Source organism: Bacillus rossius, chromosome 5 (assembly GCF_032445375.1).
Source record: "Bacillus rossius redtenbacheri isolate Brsri chromosome 5, Brsri_v3, whole genome shotgun sequence".
Taxonomy (NCBI): Eukaryota; Metazoa; Arthropoda; class Insecta; order Phasmatodea; family Bacillidae; genus Bacillus; species Bacillus rossius.
This window is the reverse complement of record NC_086333.1, coordinates 34,703,140-34,728,282: the sequence shown is the minus strand read 5'-3', so window position 1 is coordinate 34,728,282 and position 25,143 is coordinate 34,703,140. Positions and strand designations below refer to the sequence as shown.

Below are 25,143 nucleotides of genomic sequence, written 5' to 3'. Positions count from 1 at the left end.
TGTACAGACAGTGCTTGCAACATCAAAATATACTCCTGCCGATAATGTACAAACCTGTCAGGTGTTGTGGGTTGCGTCTCACGTTTATGGGATCATTTCCATTGAATCTGTATAAGTGAAGATGAGAAGGATTGGCAACTCTGTCCAAGACACCCTCCCACATGGGGGACATCCACTGACCAATCAGAGGGTCGTATACTTTGCCATTAGGCATGTGCACTAATGATGTCACCTGAAAAATATAGATGATTCAGTAACTAAGTGCGTAGTTATCAAAACAGCAGCAAAATTAAAAAGCTACAATAAATATGATTACATATACGTATCACTACTGTAAGATTCCAATAAACATTATATCGCTCAAGGTGCCACTCATGCAATACAGCATTATAGTTGTCTACCGGTAATTAGAAGCAGAAAGAAGAAGTGAATATTTATTTTAAAGACCCAGATTTAACATAAGCAGCAAATTTAAATTAATATTCATGAGAAATATTGCACAAATAGTAAAAAAACTTACACATTTGTATTGCAACATGAGATAGATAAAAAGCCATTTTAATTTCATTGATTGGACAAGACTTCAAAATATTAATAGTCAATGCGTAATTGAAATTCATAGGAAATTTATTTATTTTTCATACAATTGCTCCTTGACTCATGAATGCTGCAAACACTTAATTTTTAGTGAAGGAAAAGAGAGAGGGGGTGGTGGAAACGTTCATTATATTTCACAATCTTTCGAACCCATACACATCTGTAAGATATTTTTGTCATATTATGGCATACAAATAAAGATTTATTTTCAACAAATTCTTCTAACTACAAAAAATGTTCAAAGATATTATTCTGTCTTATATTTAAAAGAATAGAGCCAGCAATAGCTTACTGTGTACAAAGAAGTCAATTTTACTAGCTCCTAAAGTAACAAAAGTAGCTGTTGTGGGGTAGTTTTCCACAGAAATGTATGGTACGTAGTGAACTTAAATGGTTCTTGGAGTAAAAATATTTTAATTACAAATTGTGTTAGCCTATGCAAATTTTCATTCTCCCAGCATAACTAACTATCCTTGCTTTATATTATTTATTTCTATTATGTATTTCATTTAGATTCTTTAGTATGAATAATTTTTTTAAACCAAATTATGATTGGACAAAAACTGTTACTATAGGGTTCTAGCTAGTTTTGTTGCATCTAGATGTTTTAGAATAATATGCAGCATCAATAGCAGATGTATATAACTTTTAGTCCTGTGTCAAGACATTTCAGTGTAGTTAATACTCATGTTAAATTTAAAATTCAAAACATTACTAAATGTACACACCCCATTATTGAGTGAGCACTTAAAGTATTATAAGAACTTTTTAAGTCTGTGGATAATCCAAAGGTGAGGTTTAGATTGGATTTATACATGAGAAGGTATTCTTTGGTGATTTGAAGATTTGATCATTAGGAACCTTAGTTTTACTAAATTGTGTGCATTTACGAAACAGATGCTTTGCAGCGTATGCACGGTGTGGAGACTTACATCAAGAACACACAGTAGGCAGCGTTTGATTCTACGCCGGTGTACAGCTATTTATATTGTTTCAAGGGACAGTTACAACTTTGCGACTCTTCCCTTGCAGTAATGGTTGGTCAGACGAAAGTTCTTGATAATAATTTAAGTTTTTACGTGACGTCTAATAAATCGATGAACGCCGGCTGCACGCACAAAAAGTGTCCCGTTACGCACATTGTTCCGTTACGCTGTGTCCCATTATGCTGTGTCCCGTTACGCTGTTGGCGAGTGCAGTAATAATAGGTTATGTTACAATTGACTAAAAAATTATGGTGGTTCATATAATTGATGATTGATATTTGATTACAGTTTATTTATATGAAAACTTGTTCATAATTATATTTAAACTTTATAGCTAAACGCCAGTTTTTAAAATTAATTACAAGTCATCTACACGTGAACTGTTTCATTGACTGTTTATAAAGTGAAGTGAAAAGTTAATGTGGTTTTCATTGCTTATTACAACAACAATTACGGCAATAAAGGTTAATTATTCTTGCAATTTAAAAATCTGATTACTAGTATAATTTCAAGTATTTATTCTTTTATTATTAAAATAAAAATGATTCAATTTTATTCATAAAAGTATGCAATCATTTCATTAATGTTTTGTTATGACATTGTCATGTTAAACTATCGTCCGTAAACTGACTTTACAGACAACCAATTTTTTTTATGATGAAACAGAACGGTATTAATAGTGTAGGTGGTAGAGAAATTATGATTTTTTTAAAATTATACCGCTTTATTTTTTCTACCCGTTAAAACAATGTTTCGTCTTATCATAATTTGTTTAAGAGAAAAGTTTTAGATAAAAATTATAAGATTTACAAAAATTTGAACAGATTTGATAGTTTACCTACTGAGGGGGTTATATATATATGTATTTTTTTTTGTTAACCCTCATTTTTTACAAATCCTTACAGTGATGGTTTGCCTTATCAAAAATTGTTTCAAACAAAAGTTTTACATAAAATTATAAGATTCACAAAAAAATGTGAATGGGTTTGATGGACAGCCTAATAAGGGAATTATTAATTTCTTTTTTATTTTAAACCCTCTCTCCACCCCTTGCAGCAATGGTTTGTCTAATGAAAAATTGTTTAAGACAAAAATTATAAGATTAACAAACAATCTGTATAAATTTGTTGTGCCTAGAAGGGAGTTATGATTTTTCTATAATGTAGATTAGTTTTAAGTACTGTTAGAATAATAAAAAAAGACTCGAAACTGCAATGTATGTCATTATAAACACTGGTGTTAAACAGTTATATTTAAATACTGCACATTTACAATAATTACAATTTATCAGTTACAAAATCTTGTTCAAAAAATTAAAAATCCTACCCTTTCTGGGTCCAATGTACAGTGTACAGTGTAAAGAACATGCGGGATTTATGAACAGGGTCAGGTTCAGGTATGTCCAGTAACTCACTTGGTCAAGCAGCCCTCCACAGAAGTCAACTGGCAAGTAGAGGTAGGGGTTGGAGTCGTAGACGATGTGGCCGTACGGTGACCGCATGATCTCTCGAATGCCCTCGCCGTACTGGTTGAAGACCATGATGGGCGTCCCGCACTGGTCGGTTGCCACGTAGTACTTGTGCCTGTACACTTGTGCGAATACCAGGTGGCCACGATCGTCGTACACCAGCGACATGAGCTTGCCGTCACGAGGGCTGTATATCTGGCTCACCTGAAAGCAGTCAACGCCAAGTTATTTTAATTATTTGAGATGGCTATGTACAACCTTCAACTTAAGTTTGCATTTAACAACTACTGAATAATTGTTAAAATTAAACATATTTTAGACAATTTTAAGCAAACAATCTTAAGCTTAGTATTTAGTAGGCAAAAGTTCAATTAAAATTTTAATTTACATGAATTTGTTTGGTAACAAATTGAATTAAAAACAATGAAAGTTAATAGTACAGTTTGAGAAGTTAACTAAGGTACTAAAAAAGGTAAATTTCATTAAAATAAAATTTCATGCACAATGACGTAGGGATGAATAAGTAACGAGAGAAGTTATGGATAATCTTACATATATCTGTATCCTTTTCTAAAACCAACAATATTATAAATATTAGAAAACTATCAATTGACAATATCTAATCTGAAATCTTTATGACAGATCTGACTGAACAGTATCTTTTTATTTCTAAAAATAATAAACATGTGTGAGGTATTTTTTAAACAGTAGCATTACACAATATGACAAATGATTTAAAATAAAAAAATAAACTATGTACCTCATTTGGCCGTTGATGATTTGTGTAGAAGAACTGAGTCACGTTCCCATAATTGTCTTTTCTAGTAGCCAACCTGTCTAAATGATCGTAGTAGTAGCGCACGTCAAATCGCCCTCGTTTGGTGGCGCGAACCTGAAAAAAAGATAATAATGCATTAAATTATACTACATGTTAATATTCGGTACTCACTAAACACTGTAATTAATATGTAAATAATGAGGTTACCAGTAGTCCTTTGGCATTGTAATGAAATCTCTCTTCGCGAGCGTTCTGCACCACCAGTCCACGATTGTCATATCGATAAAGCCCTTCTCCAAACTTCACAATGCGATCCATGGCGTTGTATTCCATGGGAATGGTGTTGCCTCTGAAATTGCCAAATCAATACACACTTTGGAAACAGATCAAGTGAAGTTTTAGTCAAGAAGAATGCAAAGTTCTTTATCTAGGTTGTTGGACCAAAGATGGATGTATGTTACAGGTCCTCTGCTGAGTGCTGGCCCTGCTAGGCCAGACGGCCTTCCAATTACAGACATTGTGTATGGTATAATGATGTTGTTCTAGGGTGTAATGTGCCACACAAAATTTTCAGAAGTCACAAACTAGCAAACTGAGAATATTTGCACCCATGGCAATGTGATTGATGGGAATGAGTTTCAAAAGATTCACAATGTGATTGTAAAGGGCTACAGCCGTGTGCTGATGTGTAGGTAGATTCATGCCTTGTGGCTAAAATGGGCAGGCATAGCATCCAGCACAAACAACGCTGCCATTATTGGGGTACCTTCTGTAGCCAGCATTTGTACAGTACACTACCTAATATTGATGTAGAAAGGCTTGATGGCTTTAGAAAGCAATAATTTAAAGGGAAATCTGCATGTTTTCTGTCATAAAAAACATGTATGTACGTATATGTATGAAGTGATACAGGATATTGCCACTCATGAAATTCGCTACACTTCATTCCAAGGATTTTTAACTGCCAAGAATTAAAGAAATTGAAATATTTAAATAACAGCTGAGCCAACTTTCATTTTGTAGACTAGCCAGTTTTTCCCATATTACCTTGCCAATTTATTCCTCTTAATAAAACTGTGTAGTTTACAGCAACACACAAGTTAATTGTGCTGAAGTAAATTAATTAAGATCATGACTGAAGATACCAGTACTCTGAGAGCTAAATTTTTACTCATATAGCTATTTGATTCACACTAATTTGCAGTCAATACTAACAATTTCTTTACAATCTATGTATGTAAACTGGTCATTAATTGCTGTTTGCAACTGAACAGCTACTGACTTATAGTCCATGCAGTACTTTTGATTGGCCACGCCAGTGAAAGTCGCAGCGAGCCTCGGAAGCAAGAGAACGCGCAGGGGTGTCGCAGCTACCTGTACGTGAGGGAGAGCATGTTGCCGTTGGCGTCGTAGCGGAACCCCCACGGCTCCTGGGCCTCCACGCCTGACAGCTGCCCGTCTGAATCCCACGTGTAGTTCTTCACGTTGGTGTACGTGTTCACTCCGACGTTCCGGGTGTATGTTCTGGTCTGGCTGATTCGGCTGAAAGCAAACACACGGATATTTCTTAAAATATTGTATGTTTTGCAGCCTGTTCGGGAAATTTCTCGCCCTATCTTTGATGGATGGCAGAGAATGTCAAAAGAAAGGATTTTTGTTAAGGAAAATATGTCCGAAAATGCAATGTTACAGGCACAAATGGTAGTGTGCAACAGGTAAAAATATATAGGCATTTCATCGATACAATGTCATGGTTCCCTGTTACTGACATTTCAGTTTTGATTATTTATTATTTTTATATTATCATTGAACATAATTGAACTAGATAAGTATGATGTTAAACAAATTATGTCTAACTGTTAAAATGTATCAATTTAATTAACACTGATCTCTTAATTTAAGTATTTCCCAGATAAATGTTTACTTGGTATATATCATATGCAATATATACAATAAGCACAATTTATCATATAAAAATTAATCAATAAGTTTTTTTTAATATTTTGATATTAATCAAATTTCATAATGGTACTTTTTAGAAACTTCCGTATTCAATATAAACTTTTGACTAGGAAAATCTTTTTTATCATCAGGCATATTAGATATAGATAGCCAGGCACAGCTTATCAGATTGATTCATAGGAACATTTTTGCCTAAGTAATCCTAACCTTAGTAAGTATTTATTTGTGCAATTCCAGTAAACTATATGAACACTTCATTAGTAAGCAAAGTCTACTGTTTCTAAAACAAAAAAAAGAGGTGTAGTTATTTAAAGCCAATGTTGATTTGCAATCGTACTGTTTGCTAGTTTTTGCATAAAATTTTTATATAAATTTAAAGAGATAATTTTTGTGAATTTTTCATATTTAGATGTCCAAATGGTTTAAAATTGAATCACATGTTAACTCAAACAAAAATAGAGTTAAGCAAAGGGCCACAATCTTTACCATTAAAGTAGAGCTATAACCTACATACTCTTTAATGTTCTGCTACATTTGATACATTTTTTTATATCAAAGCTCATAGCCGAATAGGACATTAACTGTAGGTCTTTGTTCTTTGCCAATCAGACTCTGTATAAAATCATAACTGTGTATAAAATAGTCAATTCTTACATGCTAACAAGGTTCTAAAAGTATAAAGGTGATGTATATACTGCATTTCACATAACATAACCTATGGTCTTACCTGCAAGAGTCGTATGTGAACTCCATGCGAAATACTTCCATTCTATGTATTGTAACAGCAACGTGAACATCTTGGAAATGGGCATTAGCAATTCGAGAAAATATTGCTGTTCCATCAAATACTGAGGTTTCATTGTTTTTTGAGTGTGATACCTGAAAGCAGATGATAAACATGATGTATTTTGCAAGAAAAATAATTTTGTAACCATAAAAATGTTCCAACTGTAATTACATTTGACAAGAAACAACTCCAAACATTTGCTACATGGATCGTAAATATTTAACAATATTTTTTTTAAAACCAATTAACATATAAGAGCAAATTTATGAACCAAATAATAAATAAAGCATAATCCTTCAATGATGTTTTCCTGTGAAATAAGTTCAAACGAGCCAGGAAGACCCAGATGCAATTGCTAGTCCAGCGATCACTACAACAAGGTAAAATATAGGGTTCAAAGTAATAATAATTCAGTAACTACATATATAACATTGCAGAATTCCTGCCCCCTACTACTAGTAATGCTATTGCTGGTAATGTTTTATGCTAATGGTTTTATGAATATTTTATAATTATTTTTGTTAATGTTTCTTTTAGTATGCATGGGTAGGGACACCTGTTTTTCGCGAGGCGCGAAATCGCGAAATAATTACGAAATTCACTTTTCCTCACGAAAAATCATAAACTTCACAAAACAACAAATATCTTGCGAAATACGCGAAAAAATAATGTTTTTCTGGACTCATTCTTTTATTTACGTCGTTATTTTGATGTATCGATCCTGAAAGTCGAAACCGGTGCGTACTCGATAAATCGGCGCTCGGCGTGAGTGCTCTTTTGTTCGGTTACACTTGCACTCAGTTGCTCTGGCCCCGTGCGCATCACATCTAAGCTGCGCGACCATGAAATTTGAAGGTAAAACAATTTTTGGCGCTGTACCGAGCGCATACCTAGTATAGTCCGATACGTTAACGCAAATAACTCCACAATTTAAAATTACCACTTGCGATATTACGCACGACTGTTTAATTTCGTCAATTTGGCTAAAGCGACAAAAGACTTCAATACACTTATTTTTTTTCGCAGGATTGTTAGTCAACAAACGGCGAGGTACTAAAGTCAGATACGTATTTGCAGAGGTTCGTTGAAAATGGTTTTAACGATATATGACCGTGAAAGAGAATTTGCAGATGACTGCTTTTAAATTTTTGATAAGGCAAAGAAAATACTGATGTGCAAATACTGTAATGTACGAATCGAGTGGGAAAGAAAAGACACGTGTCTCAAACACATTAAGAATAGTAACGCGCACAAAAGAAATAAGGATAGGTTAACCGCATCGTCATCTACTGGTATCAAACGAAAAGTTTCATTAGCACAGGTAGTTGGTGTTAAAAAGGCAAAACACGATAAATGTGAATTTGTTTTATCTACGACGCGAGCATTCATGGAGGCTAATATTCCGCTCGAAAAAATTGATCATCCTAGTCTCAGAGAGTGGATGAATAAGTACATTGAAGGTAAGTCAACGTGATTTTTAAAGATATTTTTAATTAATTTTTTGTGGTTGGCAGTAACTTGTGGAGCGTCTGTAAATAGCTGATCAAAGAGTTAAGAAAATTATATTATGCAACATTATTGCCTCTATTTATACCAGTAGCTATTTGCAGTAGGGATATTTACTTCTAAAAAAAAAAGTGTGCAACCTTTTAAAGTTGAGATTTTGCCCTACAATTGTTTTGCTCATTTTGACATTACTATAGTGGTTGGGCTTCTAGTTATTTAGTTTATGCAAGTCACTAAATAAAAGTTGCACAATATTTACAATATTTAAAAATATGATGTAGGTGCCGGAGATCTACCAACAGCAACGCGACTGAGAGAGGGCTATGTCCCCGAAATAATAAAAGAAGAAGAAGATCGAATCAAGGCAGCTGTGAAAGACCAGAGGGTTTCCATTCTGTGTGATGATACCACAGACAAGAAAGGGCAATGTGTTTTCATGGTGCTTATTAAAGTGTTAGGGTGTGGAGATGCTTCAGCTCAAAAACTTTATGTAGGGGGAGTGAAAATTTTAAATAATGCTAATGCTACTGAATGTTCACAAGCCATTGTTGATGTTGTGCAGAAACTGGAAATCAGGTATTGCAACATTGTTTCAATAACATCAGATTCGGCACGCTACATGACCAAGTGTATTGGGGCAATCAGAATTCTGGTTTCTGAGAAGTTGGTGCACACACAGTGCTGGGCACATAAACTGAATTTGGTGGGGAATATTTGGTCTGTGGTACTGGTTGAGTTGAATACCTGCGTCTGTCAAGCAAAGCATGCCTTTCTGAACACACGTAAAAGAAAGCATGCCTACTTGGAGTTTTTAAGAAATACCGTATTTACTCGCATATAGGTCGCGGCAATTTTACCAGATTTGGTGGGACAAAAATGAAGTGCGACCTATATGTGAAGAAAATTTTTTTTTAAATTTTTGAGGAATTTTTTTTGCAATATTTTGCTTTAAAATGCGAAAAAGTTTATATAGGTATAGGCAAATTTATTTACAATGTACACATACAGCGAAACCCCTTATTTACGTTACAGTTATTTACGTTTTCCCGTTATTTGCACTATATTCTTCAGGTCCCGTTTAGTTCCCATTTAGTCCAATACAAAACTTTCACACAAATTACAACTCAAAAATCGAATCCATCCTGCTATTTACGTCACGTAACAACCATAAACAACCAGAAAATACCGTGGGTACTTTAAGAGTAAATAAGATTAGCTAGTAGGCCTAAAAACACTAAAAACATCGTGAAAAACGTTAACGTTTATAGTCGGCAATGAACATTTTAAATCGCAAAATATACATATTTTATAACATGAAAAGTTGCTTTTATTTCTAAACATGTAATAATTTAAGCCTAGGCGTGTAAAAGTCCAAGTAATTATAGCAGGAGACAATCTAAAACGCACGAGGGAAAAACGTAAACTCACGAATGTATGAACGTGGCTGATTGTTAATTTCTGATACTGTATTTATGTCACAACTTAGCCGAAATACTGGTACGAGACAAACTTCACAAGATAAAATGAGCGGAGTCTTGGTAACTGTTTTATACGTATTTTATAATTTCGTAAGTATGTATTGTACAGTTGACGCATATTTTTTAAACTAACAATTTATTTCTGGGGATCGTAATTAATGTATTATTGGTATCAAGACATCAAGATTAACGTAAACTTGAACATGTCACGGCAGCGAGAAAACTGGTGCGTATACCAATAAACTGGTATTAGAACTGGACAAAACTGGTACACGGGAGGTGGAGCTTATATTTTTTCTGCTAAGCTCGCATCTATTGGCTGGCTGCTGATGGAACGTCACGAGTCTGGGCGGAGCGTTGAGTGAGTTATACTGCGCATGCGCAGCTCAGTGAACGAAGAGCGAGCAGGCGCGCCGTAACAGCAGCTGATCGGGTACAATGACCTTTCTCCGCGCACGGCGCACGGCGCGGTAATGAATTACCGGTGCGACCTATATGGGGGGAATCTTAAATACCAAATTCAAGACCTCAAATTATGGGTACGACCTATCTGCGATGGCTACCTATATACGAGTAAACACGGTAAGTATGAAGATCAGCCACAGAAAGCCATTTTTTTCCTATCCCTGTGATTACTCGGTGGAATTTCTGGTTTCTGAGTGTGGAGTATCTAAGTGATTATCTGCATGATCTGGTAGAGTTTCTGCAATCACTGGAAGAAGAAAGTGCTAATGTTCTGTACTTCAAAAATCTGACTGCATGTGAAGTTGGAAAGATACATTGTCAAGCAGTTGCTCTTGTCGAACATTGCCGTAAAAGTTGCAAGTTACTTGAGTATCTCGAGAGTTCTAGTGTTCCGAAGGCACCAACCCTTTCCTCTCATTATTGTGACCTCAGAAAAATGTTTCAGTTACTGAAAGATGGGTTCTTTTTCGTAAAAACATCAGATTTACTTACAAAGTTATCCAAACACAGTCAGTCTCAACTGACATCTCAGTTAAAGTTAGTAGGAGAAAAGTGTCAAAAAATTGGATGATTTGATTGCGTCTGATAGTGCCAAGGAGTTTGTTTCATGTCTTGGTAAACTTTTTGATCCCAGAAATATTTTGAAATTGGCTTTGAAAAATCATGAAATTCACGAAGCCATGAAAAATATACCCATCTTGTGTGAACTTCCACCAACTGAGTGTTTACTGCCGTACTTACAGTTTAGGGATTCTGTTGTAAATGCATGCCAAACAGATGATGTAGATGTTGATATAGTTAAAATGTTGCTTTCACTAAAGTGTGATTTTCCTGACTTTGTTAATGCTGCACTAAAATCAATGTGGGTTCCTATCATTAACGTAGATACTGAAAGGAGTTTCTCAATGTATAGGAACATAATGAGTGACAAGAGAGTAAACCTAAAGCCCTGTAACATGGAATTAATGATGACGTTAGCATTTTCTGACTAAGAAACTGGTGTTTAATTTTTTTGTGGCATTATTTATGGTTTTTTCGATGAGAAAATTGTACAGTATGTGTATTATTATATTAAAAAAGCCTTGATATGTTTTAGTACTCTCGCTAACAATTTTTTCCTCAACCTAAAATTTAGCGAAATTTGTGACGAAATGGAATAAAAATTGACGAAAAAAACACCGAAATCAGCAAAAAAAATTGACGAAATCAACCAAGATTTTCACCACAAACAGGTGTCCCTATGCATGGGTATTGCAAATATATCATTTTGTGTTTTGATAATGAACATTATTAATTTGGGTTATATTTTGAATGTTTTATTATTGTTTGTTTACTTTATCATTTTCAGTTAACATGAGTTGCAACTCGGTGTTCAGAGCAGACGAACGTGTGCGCGCGCGCTCGGCGGCTTTATGATCATTCAGACGTGATCTGTGCCGGTAGTGATTTCTTTTCATCATTAATTCTTCGATTATTGAACAACCTGATTTCCAGGGGTTTCCATTGCCCTATAATGAAGATCGCACATTGATTTTAAGTCAAGAAATCAACATGTTTAGATCTCCTAAGAAGACGGGACAAAAGGATTCTGAACTAAAATCAACGGGAAGCCTTGAACTACTCTCGAAAGGACTTCATTGTGAACTTCAATAAACCACCTGCAATATGGATGATTTATGTACTATTGTTAAATCACTTTGTATTAAAGTAGATGAGCTCAGAAGTGAAAACCAAGTACTGAAGACCCTACTGATGGATTCGCGTGCTGAAACAGCTGAGATAAAAAATGAACTTTCTCAGATTAACTTGATGTAAGTTTTTGGACATACGCCATTGCTAAGAACTTTTTCTGTTGAAGAAAAACTAATAAATAAAATAAATAAATAAAAATACCCAAAAAAGACAAAAAACACACAAAATTAAGCAAACAATTGCTGTTGTCAACAAGGATATGAACACCACAAAATATTCCGAAACAGGAATATGGTCAACAAACAAAGAAAAACAAAGAAAAATGTACTAAGAGAACGAAAAAAAAAAACCCACAAATGATGACGACACAAAAATATTGAACCCAAAATAATTCAGCACAACAGTTGAAACGAGACAAAAAAACACAACAAAACGAAAAGACAAACAAATACAATAGTTTTACCAAAACAGAAACAAGCGACGTTTCTCAGATTAATCAAAAATTTACTCTTAAAAATGATATGGAAAAATCATATAGTCGAGCACTCATAAATTCTTCCAACAGCAAGAAAGCTGCCCGTGTGGAAATACTGGTTCTTTCGGGTGACCGAAGCCAGTCCAGCCAGAACAATAGCCAGAACAGTGACCTACTTTCAACTCAGCGGGATTCTCGTGACGTACCGGGGGCTAGCAAAAACATGCCACCTGCGGACAATGACGGCTTTACAGTGATGCAACATAGGCGCAAGGCTAACGGGAACACCGTCGGTAAACAAGATCATGACCGGAAGAAAACGCCGACACAAGTGGGGATAAGGAATGTGTCTACACTTAAAACTGTATCTTAACCAACATTCAGAAGAACAAAAGCATTATTTGTTACAAGGTTTGATCCATCTGTGAATGAACAGGAAATTACCGATTACATTTCCAATGAACTTAATCTATCCCAAGTGAAGGTAACCAAACTAAGAACAAAATTTAATTCCTATGCATCCTTTCATATTTCTGTATTGGAGGAAGACTTTTTAAGGATCAATAATATCGTTTTTTGGCCAAGTGGGTGCTTAATTAGCCCTTTCTACGGGAAGTTGCACCCAGATCAAATAATTAACGTCTCTGAATCAACGAATCCGACTGAAGTCAGTAAATCCAGCCCGCAGCCCTTAATTGTGTTTGTGCCTGCATCCACATCTACCTTATCTACATCAGCTTCTAATTCATCCTGGGTGTCTGGAGGAACACCTCTACCTTAATATTTCTACTGCATTCAGTTTCTAAGGAGTGTGTCATTTTTTATCAAAATGTCAGAGGACTAAGAACCAAATCAACAGTCTTTTCTGACAACCTTCTTACTTCTGATTATAATATAATTTGTTTAACTGAAACCTGGTTCCACGAAACGAGTATAAATTTGCATTATTTCTCGGACAAATATCTTATATTTAGAAAGGATAGAGATTCTCTACTGACATTGAAAAAACGTGGTGGTGGTGTTCTAATAGTGGTAAATAAACTTAAATTTGCTTCAGTTGAGCTAATTAATACATTTGATTATCCTGGTGTGGAAGCCGTATGGATTAAAATTAAAAGTAATTCATCTGAACAAGTTATTATTGGTACTATCTACTTACCGCCTAACACATCGTTAACTACGTATTTATCGTATTTTGAATATCTTGAAGACAAACTTTCGTCCCTTCAAGATGAAATACTGATCCTTGGTGACTTCAACGTTCCTGGTATTGACTGGTCCAATTATAACTTACAAGTGAACACTAATCGTAAGGCACAGAGTCTTCTCAATTTCGCTTCTAGCCTCTGCCTTATCCAATACAACAACACTCAGCCTCCCCCTAATCTTTTAGATTTAATTTTTTCTAACTCATCAATCTGTGAAGTGTCTCAAGCAACTGATCCACTCGTAAAAGAAGACTTCTATCATCCAGCATTATTTATAAAATTAATTTTAGACTCTTTACCATATAAGTCTAATTCTTCGACTAATTTCAAAAATTATAAAAATGGGGATTATCTTGGTCTCTTTAGTTCCATAAAAAATTTTGATTGGTTTTTATTCTATAAATCTACAGATGTTAATTTTTTAGTGGATCAACTCTCTAACTGCATATGTAACAGTATGAATGAATTTATTCCTGTTATTTCTAAAAAATCTACTAAATACCCTTGTTGGTTCTCTAGTGAATTAATATTTAATCTAAAAGCTAAAAAACACTTCCATAAATTACAGAAAAGAAACATGATCTACTATTCCCAATTTTCATTCTACAGGAAGCAAGTTAAATGTCTAATCAAACGTGACAAAATCAATTGGACTCGACATATTAATAACAAAGTAAGGTCTTACCCTAAATAGTTCTGGCGCTATGTAAAAATAATGAGAAATGGTTATCGTGAAGAGTATTCTCTCAAGGTTAATGATGTTGTGTCTTCTGACCCTGTTTTGCTATCTAATACCTTTGCTGAATATTTTTATAATGTATATTCATCTACTAATCACAATCATAATGTTAATGTATCAACGTCAAACCATGATACCATTTTGGTCCCCGTTATTTCTGAAAGTCTTGTGCTTTGGGGTATTAAATCCCTAAAATCTTCTATGTCATGCGGTCCTGATGGAATACCTAACTTTGTTCTTAAAGGCTGTTCATACATATTAACACCACTTCTTAAACATTTATTTAATGTAAGTTTGAAAAGTCAAACGTTTCCCACCAAATGGAAAATAGCAAGGGTAATTCCCATTCTCAAAAGCGGTTCTAAATTAAAGGTATCTAACTACCGTCCTATTTCCATCCTTAATGGTTTGTCTAAAATATTTGAAAAAATTATCTTTAAATACTTAAATTTCCCAATTAAAAACCGACTGTCTCCTTCACAACATGGTTTTAGAACTGGTATGACCACAGCAACCAACCTTGTGTCCTTTCTAAATCCTATTTATTATGAGGTAACGAATAGGGGTCAGGTAGATGCCTGCTACTTTGACCTTGCGAAAGCATTCAACACTGTTAACCATGATATTTTACTCAGTAAACTTGCTAAATTTGGTTTATGTGGCAATTTTGTAACCTGGTTTTCCGACTACCTTCATAATAGATGCTTTTTTGTTTTCATCAACAACAGTTATTCTTCATATTTTAAAGTTCCATCTGGGGTCCCGCAGGGTGGCACTCTCTCTCCATTACTTCACAAGGAAATATCATCCTGTAAAATATGATTATGTTCTTAACAATAAAATAATCCCAATCACTTCTTCTATAAAAGATTTAGGTATACTACTTGACTCAAAATTATATTTTCACTTGCATGTAAATTACTTAGTTACTAGTTCAAATATAACATTAGCATTAATCAAATATATTACGTTCTATGCTACAAACAGTGACTCTCTTCTTTGTCTTTATTTATCACTTGTTAGATCTAAGTTAGAATATTGTTCAGTTATTTGGAATTCAATTAATCCTTCCGATAGCAATAAATTAGAATCCATTCAGAATAAATTTGATAAAATAATTAAACTTAAAAACTTCTCTCAGCTTACTATAGATTCTCTTTCTGAACGCCGTATCTATCTGGATTATGTATTTATTAAAAACTGTTACTGTTCAAAATTAAATTGTAAGTCCATTCTTGATAATACTGGCATTAGAATTCCCCAATTTAACAGCTGTTTAACACCTACTTAATGTACATACCATAAAAAGAATGATATAATTTTTCGACTCATTTCTAATTTCAATAAAATTGATCATCTTAATCTGTGAAAGTGTAGCTAGGTATATAATGTTTTTTTTTTAATTAATTTTTTAATAAGCCTTCAATTAGTAATTTCATTATACTGTAATGTCTATGTTTTGTATTTCTTTTTATGCATTTTATATTTTGATGTTTATTTTTAATAGTTAGGTATACTTATTTTAACTTTACTTGTTTGTTTGTACAGTAAAAGTCCGTTATAACGTAAATTTATAACGGCGCAAAAAGTTTATGTTATAGCGAATTTTTGTTATAGCCGAAATTTAAAAAAAAAATCTTATTTTTGTAGCATTTTTAAAATATATTTTCTCGCTTGTTTTTACTATGGAAATTCACAACAAAAGTAAAGGAAATATACATAAAACTTACTAAAATAACATTTTTAAGCTATATCATCACTTGCCGACTGCGAAATATGAGACCGCCTAGCCGTGATAAGGCCGTCACGCACATCGTGGCTAAGCGCACAGCTGTTTGTTTACATGGAGACGGGTGGGCGGGGTCACGCAAGGTCATGCCGGCCGCTTCCTGTCGCTTTGACCGCAGCTGGTTTGCTGGATACATGTGCGCTAAGCTGATGATATCGGGTGCATATTTGCGGAGTTTTGAATACAAAAAAAAAAAAAACTCTAATTACGTTGGACAACCATACAAATTAGCGAAACCCCTTATTTACGTTATTGTTATTTACGTTTTCCCGTTATTTGCACTATATTCTTCAGGTCCCGTTTAGTCATTTAGTCCAATACAATACTTTCACGCGAATTACGTCTCAAAAATCGAATCCATCCCGCTATTTACGTCATGTAACAACCATAGTAGGCCTAAAAGCATTGTGAATAACGTAACGTTTATAGTCGGCAATGAACTTTTTTAATCGCAAAATATACATATTTTATAACATGAAAAGTTGCTTTTATTTCTAAACATATAATAATTTAAGCCTAGGCGTGTAAAAGTCCGAGTAATTAAAGGAGGAGACAATCTAAAATGTACTAGGGAAAAATGTAAACTCACGAATGTATAAACGTACCGGAAATATCGGGAATATTACGACTTTACGAGGCTTCTTGTAAGTTGTGATACTATATTTATGTCACAACTTAGCCAAATACTGATACATGACATAAACTTCACAAGATAAAATGAGCGGAGTCTTGGTAACTGTTTTATACGTATTTTATAATTTCGGAAATATTGTACAGTTGACGCAAATTTTTTAAACTAACCATTTATTTATGGGGATCGTAAATAATTAATTATTGGTATCAAGACATCAAGATAACCGTAAACTTGAACATGTCATGGCAGCGAGAAAATTGGTGCGTATACCAATAAACTGGTATTTGAACTGGATAAAACTGGTACACGGCAGGTGGAACATATATTTTTTTCCGCTCTTCTCGCATCTATTGGCTGGCTGCTGTTGGAAGGTCACGAGTCTGGGCGGAGCGTTGAGTGAGTTATACTGCGCATGCGCAGCTCAGAGAACAGAGAGAGCCAGCCGGCGGCAACGCCGCGCCAGGCGCCATATCAGCTGATTGGATACACCTTTCTCCGCGCACTGCGCGCTATTGACAGTAAATTTACAATTTGCGGCCCCTTTTTTAAATTTTTTTACTGTGGTGCAATGCATATGTGTAATGTAGCCCGTATTTGTTATGAACGCTGCAGGATGCAACTGTATTTTAACTAATTTTAACGTATTTCTTACTTTTCCCTTTATTTACACTTTCCCGCTTTTTACACTTTTTTACTTTGTCCCCATTAAAAGTGCAAATAAGGGGTTTTGCTATATAAAATAATTTTTCCGACAATTGGTCAGTAACACAAAAATAATCACTCATACAGACCCACACAAAATAAAAAATCACTTTTTAAAAAAAAAAAGAATCAATTTTCGTTTGCCTTGATTACACTAGACTTTCGGACAAAATAAACGACTGGACCTCTTGGAAGTTCATCAAATCTTTCGTCGTAGCATTTGTATGCTGATAAAAACGACTGATTGTGTCAAGTGCCTCCATCATTGACGTTTTCGATGGAACAGATACGTCACTTGGTTCGTCGTCATTATTGTCATCATCTTCAGACGCAGCTTCGTTTTGATTAGAAAAGACAAGCTCGACAAGTTCCGTGTTTGTCAACTCCCCGCATGCTTACGATGCTACAATCGGGCTACAATCGGCGTGATTATAAGTAATGCTCGCAGCGGGGCCCTGTCTTACTTTCGTCGCCGTGAGGCAAGCTATACTCGCTGTGGGGCCCCACCTTGTGCGGTGTTGCCAAGACGGCCACATCATGCGCATTGTTTGGTTTGCTGGACGCGTGGAATTGTGCGAAGCTGTTTTTCATTTATTAAGGAAATTGTAGATGTTTTCTCATTGTTTTAGAGCAAAATTACAGGTGTGTAATCTATCGCTATAGCGAAAATGAGCCCACGCTGCATTCGTTATTTCCGAAATTTTTATCCTCAGCAGCATATGCAAAACTGACAAACCGATGGCAATTATCGTTATAGCGGACTTTACGTTATAGACCATATTCGCTACAACGGAGTTTCACTGCATTTTGTTTGTATTGTTTATGTTGTCCTTGTATATATGTGTCGTGCCCATCGCTAAAGCCCTCGGCTGTTGGTGGGCATGTTACAATATTAAATAAATAAAATAAATGTATTACGTTTTATTAAATTTCAAGGCATACTGTGAGTAGAAAGACTTTTGGGAACATTCTAGAAGGTTTTGAAAGAAAGGAAGACACGGGCACGACACATTGTCACAGGCAAGTCATTTTTCACGTCTCAAGTTAGAGCGTCATTGGAAAAACCCCACACATGAATGCACAACTGCGCAGCAATAAACTGGAACTTTCGCTGGGCGCAGTCTCGCCAGCCAATCAGGGCGAGCCTTGAGGTGGTGTGATGAGTCTTTCCAGGCTTGGAGAGAAACATTCTACATTGTGATTGGTCGGTTGGTGTACGGGCTTGCCTTCCTTTGTTTTGTCTTTGTAAAGGGAAGGTAACTGTGTGGTGCCAACCAGTTGTCGCTCCGTCGTCACGATGTGAGGACAGGTTGTCGGAAATTCACAAGAAAATATTGTCAGTCGTCAATTGTCTGTTGTCTGGTTGTCAAGTGATCGTCGCAATGGGCGACCATGGCAGCTCGCTAAAGAAAATTAAATTAAAGACGTAACTTACAAACTTAATTTTTTTTCAAGTTTTTTTTGTTGTAATTTGTTACTATTCTGGGTTGTGTTGCCGGGCCAACCTGGAATGTAACAACTAATTATGTTTCACATGCATACTGAAAGTATTTAACAAAACTAGTGCAACGAGCTTAGTGTAGATCTATAAATACAGTAATAATAAAATAACTGAATGTAGAGTAAAATTTAATTCAATATGACCTTTAATGTAATGTAGATATGTATAATGTAATTGAATGTAGGGCGACCTCTAACACAAGACAACTATGAAACAATCTAAATTATAAAACTACTTCGAAAGAAAGATGACTCTGAATGTAAAATGACCTTGAATGTAAGATGACCTTAAATGTAAGATGAGTTAAAATTTAAGACAGTCTCGAATGTTAGAAGACTTCTAATGTAAGAAGATCTTGAATGTAAGATGAAAATGTTTACACAAAAACATGTCCTTCATCCTCCATCTTTATAAACTATCAGTGTGAAATATTTAGGACTAGTAGGAGCAAAATAAATTTTTTAACACTGTTAACCATTTGTGTGATTATGATAAATGTGCTTTTCATGACAGATCATTCTATACTAATACAAACAGTGTGAAGTGTTAAAACTTTCAAACTTTCAAAGTGTTTTATATGTCTGGTAACAGAGCTGCCAGCCAGGAAAGAGAACCTGGTGTTTGTACTTGCGGCGGGAAGAGTAACAGCTGACCTTGAACTGGCCGATCTGCTGTGGGGCGCCGGTGCGGGGGTCGTAGCCCAGGGCGTGCTCGGGCAGACTCTGGCCCCCGACGCGGCCCTGCACGGCCACCGGCCGGAAGTTGGCGTCGTACTCGTACGTGAACTTGGCGTTGCTCAGGCCTGTCTTGGCTCCGAAGTCCAGCCTCTCCTCCACCAGCAGCCCCGCCGAGTACTGGTAGTCCCAGCGGTACTCAAAGTCATGCTCCGAGTGGAGCACCTCGCTGGGGAAGCCGGTTGCAGGCGAGTAGTTGAGCTGACTGCGGCCATCCCCGTGTAGCACCTGCGGCAGGCAGCGTCAAACACAACGGTCCTTGGCTAGAACTCCCCGCATGGCATACTGTCATACTCCTTGCTTGCAACCGGCACCTATCAAACTACAAAACATGTGCAATGCCTTCAAGTTCAAATGTTTACTATAAAATGTTTGTTTTGACAAGATTTTTAAAAATAAAAATACCATATTCCAATTAAGACAGTGAGATTAATGCATGCATATTATATTACTTATGTGTATAGTCTATCTAAAACTGTTTAAAAAATTGTTATCAATGAAGTTTCCAATCAGTTTTCAAAAAATGAACATTCATTAAAATCTTCTTCTCTTTTAGTACTTTACTGCTGTATCATACACTTGAATGCCTCTTGATAAGCTTGAAACTTGTGTATTATTTGTGTTCGTCTCAACACTTTTGAAAGCAGCCTTTTGTATACAGCCTTGATTTAAAATACACATATTTTATCTTCTACACTTAACGAAGTACAATCAGGTAAGCAAGTAGCAGATTATCCAGTCTCAGGGTATAGCAACTGGAGTACAATAACTTTTTTTTTAAATGTTTCTCTGATGTACCAAGACATGAGACAATAGTAGTAAGCACATTGTAAATTCCCCACTAAAATTTATCTTAGATACTGATTTTTTCTGAATGTTCCTGACCCCAATAGAAAAAAAACACTTTAGTAATTTAATCTTTACCAGAATGTTAATAATGCTAGTAAAAGTCAGATTGATCTGGCTGAAGAAGATCTAACACCATTCTTACATAAGGTACTACTGCGTGATACAGCACGGCCTCACCTCCGCCAGCTGGCCAGAGACATGGTAGCGGTACACCACCCGTGCACCATCCACGGGGAACACAGTCTGCAGCAGGGCCCCGGAGTGGGCGTAATGCTGCACGTAGGCACGGGCACTGCCGGGCGCGGTGTACGTGACGCGCAAGAAGCCCAGCGAGGGCTGGCAGGCGAAGGAATGACGCGTGCCACTCGGGAGGGTGACGTGGCGCAGCCCACCATCGTCGTCGTAGTGAAGGCTGAACATCCGCTCGCTGGGGAGCGTGATGTTGGACAGCTGCCGAACGAAACATGCTCCGGTCAGTGCTCCTCGTTCCAGAGAAGCGCAAGACGTACAACAAGTAGGTCTGCCTTGTAAAGTACAGGTACTCAGCCTGACTAGTCTCATGCAGTCGATGTTTTCCTGCTAATATACGTACGACACTACAAATCTTTCAGTATTTGACACAGATATGTAGCATCTAACCTCGGTAACAAGCAAATTCATTGTGTTCTCATTTTGCAAATGCACTTATAAAATGAAACTTGGCACAAAATTTAACGTATAATTCTTAAAAATAGTGCAGAGCATGATAAATAAACGCAAATTGTGTTTTCAACTACATTTATTGACGCAAATCACGCATAGTTTCTGCATCTGCCTCTAGTATTCGTTGCTGGAGCCACTACGTCAACCATCGAACCACTCGATTTGCAAACTGAAATTTTAAACTACCGTAGAATGGGGTGAATAGGGTCACTTTTTATGTTCACGGTGTTGTAACTCAGAACCATTTAATATAATAGGTTAGATTATGGCATCAAAATATGGGTCTAAATGTGTACTTTAAAAATCTATATAACAATTAAATGTAAGAATAATATTAGTGTTGAATATCAGAAATTTTTCCATTGACACTATTCACACCCATGGTGGGGTCATTGGCAGAGCTGGGCAGTATCGAAAATACAAGTATTTGAAATACGTATTTTCGATACTTTTGGGTATGTTGTATTTTGTATCAGTATAAAGTTATGTCTCAGTATTTTATATTTTGTATCGAAAATACTTTTGAAGTGTATTTACTGTATTTTGTATTTTATAAAATACAAAATACATTGCGTACTTGCATTTATAAAATATCTCATTTATTTGCTGGATATTTTAATTTTGGAAATTAGGATTGGCTTTTTATTTGCAATCTGTCACTAGTGAGTGATATCATTGTAAAGGTACATATTATTTGAACAGAAACGGTATCACAGATTTTACAAATTGCTGTCTTATCACGTATGTTCATATATATCTATGGAATATGATTGAAAATGGAAATAAACATGGCAAGCGACTGTGAATCAGAAAATGTTACACACCAGCAAAAGATGATTGGTTTGCATTCGATGTCAATACAAATAATGAATCAATTGTTGCACAAACAAACAAAATTGAACTTGAGTTATTACATTACTTACAAGTTAAGGCTACCCACACGAGTATGCTAGATGGTTATCCAGTGGTGCGGAAGCTTTTCTTACGATATAATACAAGTTTAACCTCTAGTGGTCCTGTTGAAAGGTTGTTTTCATTTGCAGGTATAATACACAACCATAAACACCACAGCTTGAGTGACACAATGTTTGAGAGACTGGTTTGTCTTAAAGGAATTCGTCCTTCATTGCTCACAAAAATGTTGCATGTATTTTGTAATTTCATCTGTATTTTAAAATACTATTTTGTATTTTGTATCTAAACTACATTTTATTTCGAGTATTTTGTAACTGTATTTTTAATAAATGTACACAGGTATTTTGTAATTTGTATTTCAAATACATTTTCAAAGTATTTTGCCCAGCTCTGGTCATTGGGGTCATACATCTGTTTCCACTTATTTCACAAGTCAGACTTCTAAAGGGGTTAATAGAATCAGAGAATATGATTTTTAAAATATTTTTTTAAGGCAACAAGTTACATTCAATGTGTTTACATAAATTTGAAAGCTAGGATTAAGTACCTACTACTGCAGTATTGCAATTAAAATGTTCTACAGAACAAATCACTTTTCCCACACGTTAACTTACTTAAAGGCAATGGCAGAATTAGGCCTACAAAATCTAACTTAAAAACTTAAGACTTCACAAATGTAGAGTTTATGAAATATTTTAGGCCTTCCAAAATTTCTATAAATTTACTTTCAAGCTCAATCTGAAAAAAAAAAAAAAAAAAAATATTTTACATTGTCAAATGAGAGACTGATTATTGATTTCAAACTTAAGATGTCCTCGTCTCAATTCTTCAGGTCTTGACATTTTTCCAACCACTTGATCAAAGGAAAAGAAACACACATCTGGCACTTTAGGGTAAATTTTACATTTAATGTAAATGAACCCATTATGGTCTCTTGTTGATTTAGACCTTAAAAATTTTTTCTTCAAAGATCTTTTTTGGTCCAGTTCCTGAAATAAACAAAAATTTTCCAATGAAGTACAGCAATTTGCTTGATCCTGCCTTTGTTGCTTCTGGAGAGAAACTTACAAGCAACCAATCATTTTGTTTTATTTCTTCAACACCAACCGGAAGCACATTTGAAAACGCTCTGTTGAACTTTCTGACAGTTAGCACTATCTGAGAATCGGTCACATCTTCAACTTGCTCCATGTGTGAATTTTCCAGCTCTTCAGTAGGGTTGTTTTCTGGTGTGTCAGGACTATCCAAATCACTGTCAGTTTCACTGCTTGCTGTATGCTCCTCTTCGTCTTGATTCCCATTTAAACTCACACACTGTCCTGGACGAACATCAATCTTCTTACGATTTTTTCTCGCCAACGTGGGATCTTCATTTCTCATTATTTTTAGGAAATCTATCAAGGAGTCGTTTAATGCTGTAGGAACACCTTGGACATCATGTTGATTTTGCTGTGGTTCACTTGGCAGTCTCTGAAGCACTTTCTCTCTGTTCATTGGTATGATTCCACATTTACAGAAACCAGCTTTGATATTTGTATCAGCATTTTCCTTTATGCTGTCAACAAGTTTTTTCAAAAGTCTTGGAAATACATCTTTTGGCACAGAATATTCTTTTCGGCCAGGCCCTTTTTTCCAGTCCAGTAATATTTTCCTCCAAGCAGTTTTCACTGGTCGAAAAAATGCCACATCCAGTGGCTGTGTTAAGTGTGTAGCATTGGTTGGAAGAAACATGAATGCGATTTGGTGATCTTGGCACATCTTTATTGCATCAACTGACAAATGGGATGAAAGGTTGGTACCAATTAAAATTTTTTCCCTGGCAATGATTTAAGATATGGTATGGCAATTATTTTGACCCAGTCATCAAAACAACAGCTGTCAAACCAGCAACTTTTTGTTCGATAGAACCTAGTTCCCTGTGGGCCAGCCTCTGTCCATGATGTGTATAAATGACTTGCTCGATAAACAACGTAACATGGAAGTAGGATGCCACTACCAGATCCCACAAACATAATGGACGTTGATGATTTTGATTGATTCATAATACGCTCAGGATATTTGAAACCCCTCTTGAAAATAACTTTACATCTACCCGGATCATCGTTAAAATTTGTTACATCATAGTTAATTATGTTTTCTGGGGGCACACCTTCAAGTGACTCTTCAAGGTTATCAAAATACTCATTGATGATTTCCTTTGAGATAGCAGCTCTACAGCGCTTTATGTTTTGACACATTCTTTCTGATAATCTGTCCTTATGTCGTTTCAAAAACGATATTGCAAAATCTCTCCCAGATAAATTATTCTTGAATTTTGGAACCACTTTACCTCTTCTATCCAAGAAACCCTTTACTATAAGTCTCAAGTCATATGTGTCTATAGGATAACCCCATTCTGCACACAACACAATCCTGTTCACCAAAACGGTTTCCTCTTCCTCAGATAATGCTGTTTGCCCCCCTGGTTTCTTAAAATCGGAATTCCTCATCTGTCTCTGCAACACTGAATAAGCAATTCCAAACTTCACAGATGCTGCTCGTGTAGACAAGCCTGCTTGTACAGCCACCTTAGCTTCATTATTATCTTTGAAAGATTTGTGCAATGGGAGTGCATGACTTGATGTAGGCTTTTGGACATACGCCAAAGATTAGCACATGTATGTCTGCAGAAGAAAACTACAAACAAACACAAATGACAAAAAACACAAATTAAGCAAAAATTGCTGTTGTCAGGATTTAACGCCACACAATATTCCACAACAGGAATATGGTCAACAAACAAGGAAAAAACAAAGAAAAATGGACTAACAGAACGTGGTTTTTTTTTTCGTTCTGTTAGTCCACTTTTCTTTGTTTTTTCCTTGTTTGTTGACCATATTCCTGTTGTGGAATATTGTGTGGCATTAAATCCTGACAACATCAATTTTTGCTTAGTTTGTGTTTTTTGTCATTTGTGTTTTTTTGTAGTTTTCTTCTGCAGACATACATGTGCTAAGCAATGGCGTATGTCCAAAAGCCTACATCAAGTCTTAGCTTCATTAATTTTCCCCAAGTCAGTTGGAAAATATCATTTGCCACGTCTACTAGGCTTGTAGACGTGGAAAATATAATTTGCCACGTCTACTAGGCTTGTAGACATGAGGCATTGTTGACCCTATTCACCCCACAGTTTAATA

At 35.6% G+C, this 25,143-nt stretch overlaps 1 protein-coding gene across 1 annotated transcript in view; it reads right to left on the bottom strand.

Annotated features, from left to right (window-relative positions):
* The window catches only part of LOC134531692 (teneurin-a), a 1,284,829-nt gene that overhangs the window by 6,840 nt on the left and 1,252,846 nt on the right, over window positions 1–25,143 (bottom strand). The window contains exons 29-36 of the mRNA XM_063367503.1: window positions 20,528–20,800; window positions 19,421–19,729; window positions 6,519–6,670; window positions 5,204–5,371; window positions 4,037–4,178; window positions 3,812–3,943; window positions 2,998–3,255; window positions 55–232 (exon numbers count right to left, since the gene is read on the bottom strand). Of these exons, the coding sequence (XP_063223573.1) occupies window positions 55–232; window positions 2,998–3,255; window positions 3,812–3,943; window positions 4,037–4,178; window positions 5,204–5,371; window positions 6,519–6,670; window positions 19,421–19,729; window positions 20,528–20,800 (1,612 nt within the window). The remainder of the gene's footprint in view (window positions 1–54; window positions 233–2,997; window positions 3,256–3,811; window positions 3,944–4,036; window positions 4,179–5,203; window positions 5,372–6,518; window positions 6,671–19,420; window positions 19,730–20,527; window positions 20,801–25,143) is intronic.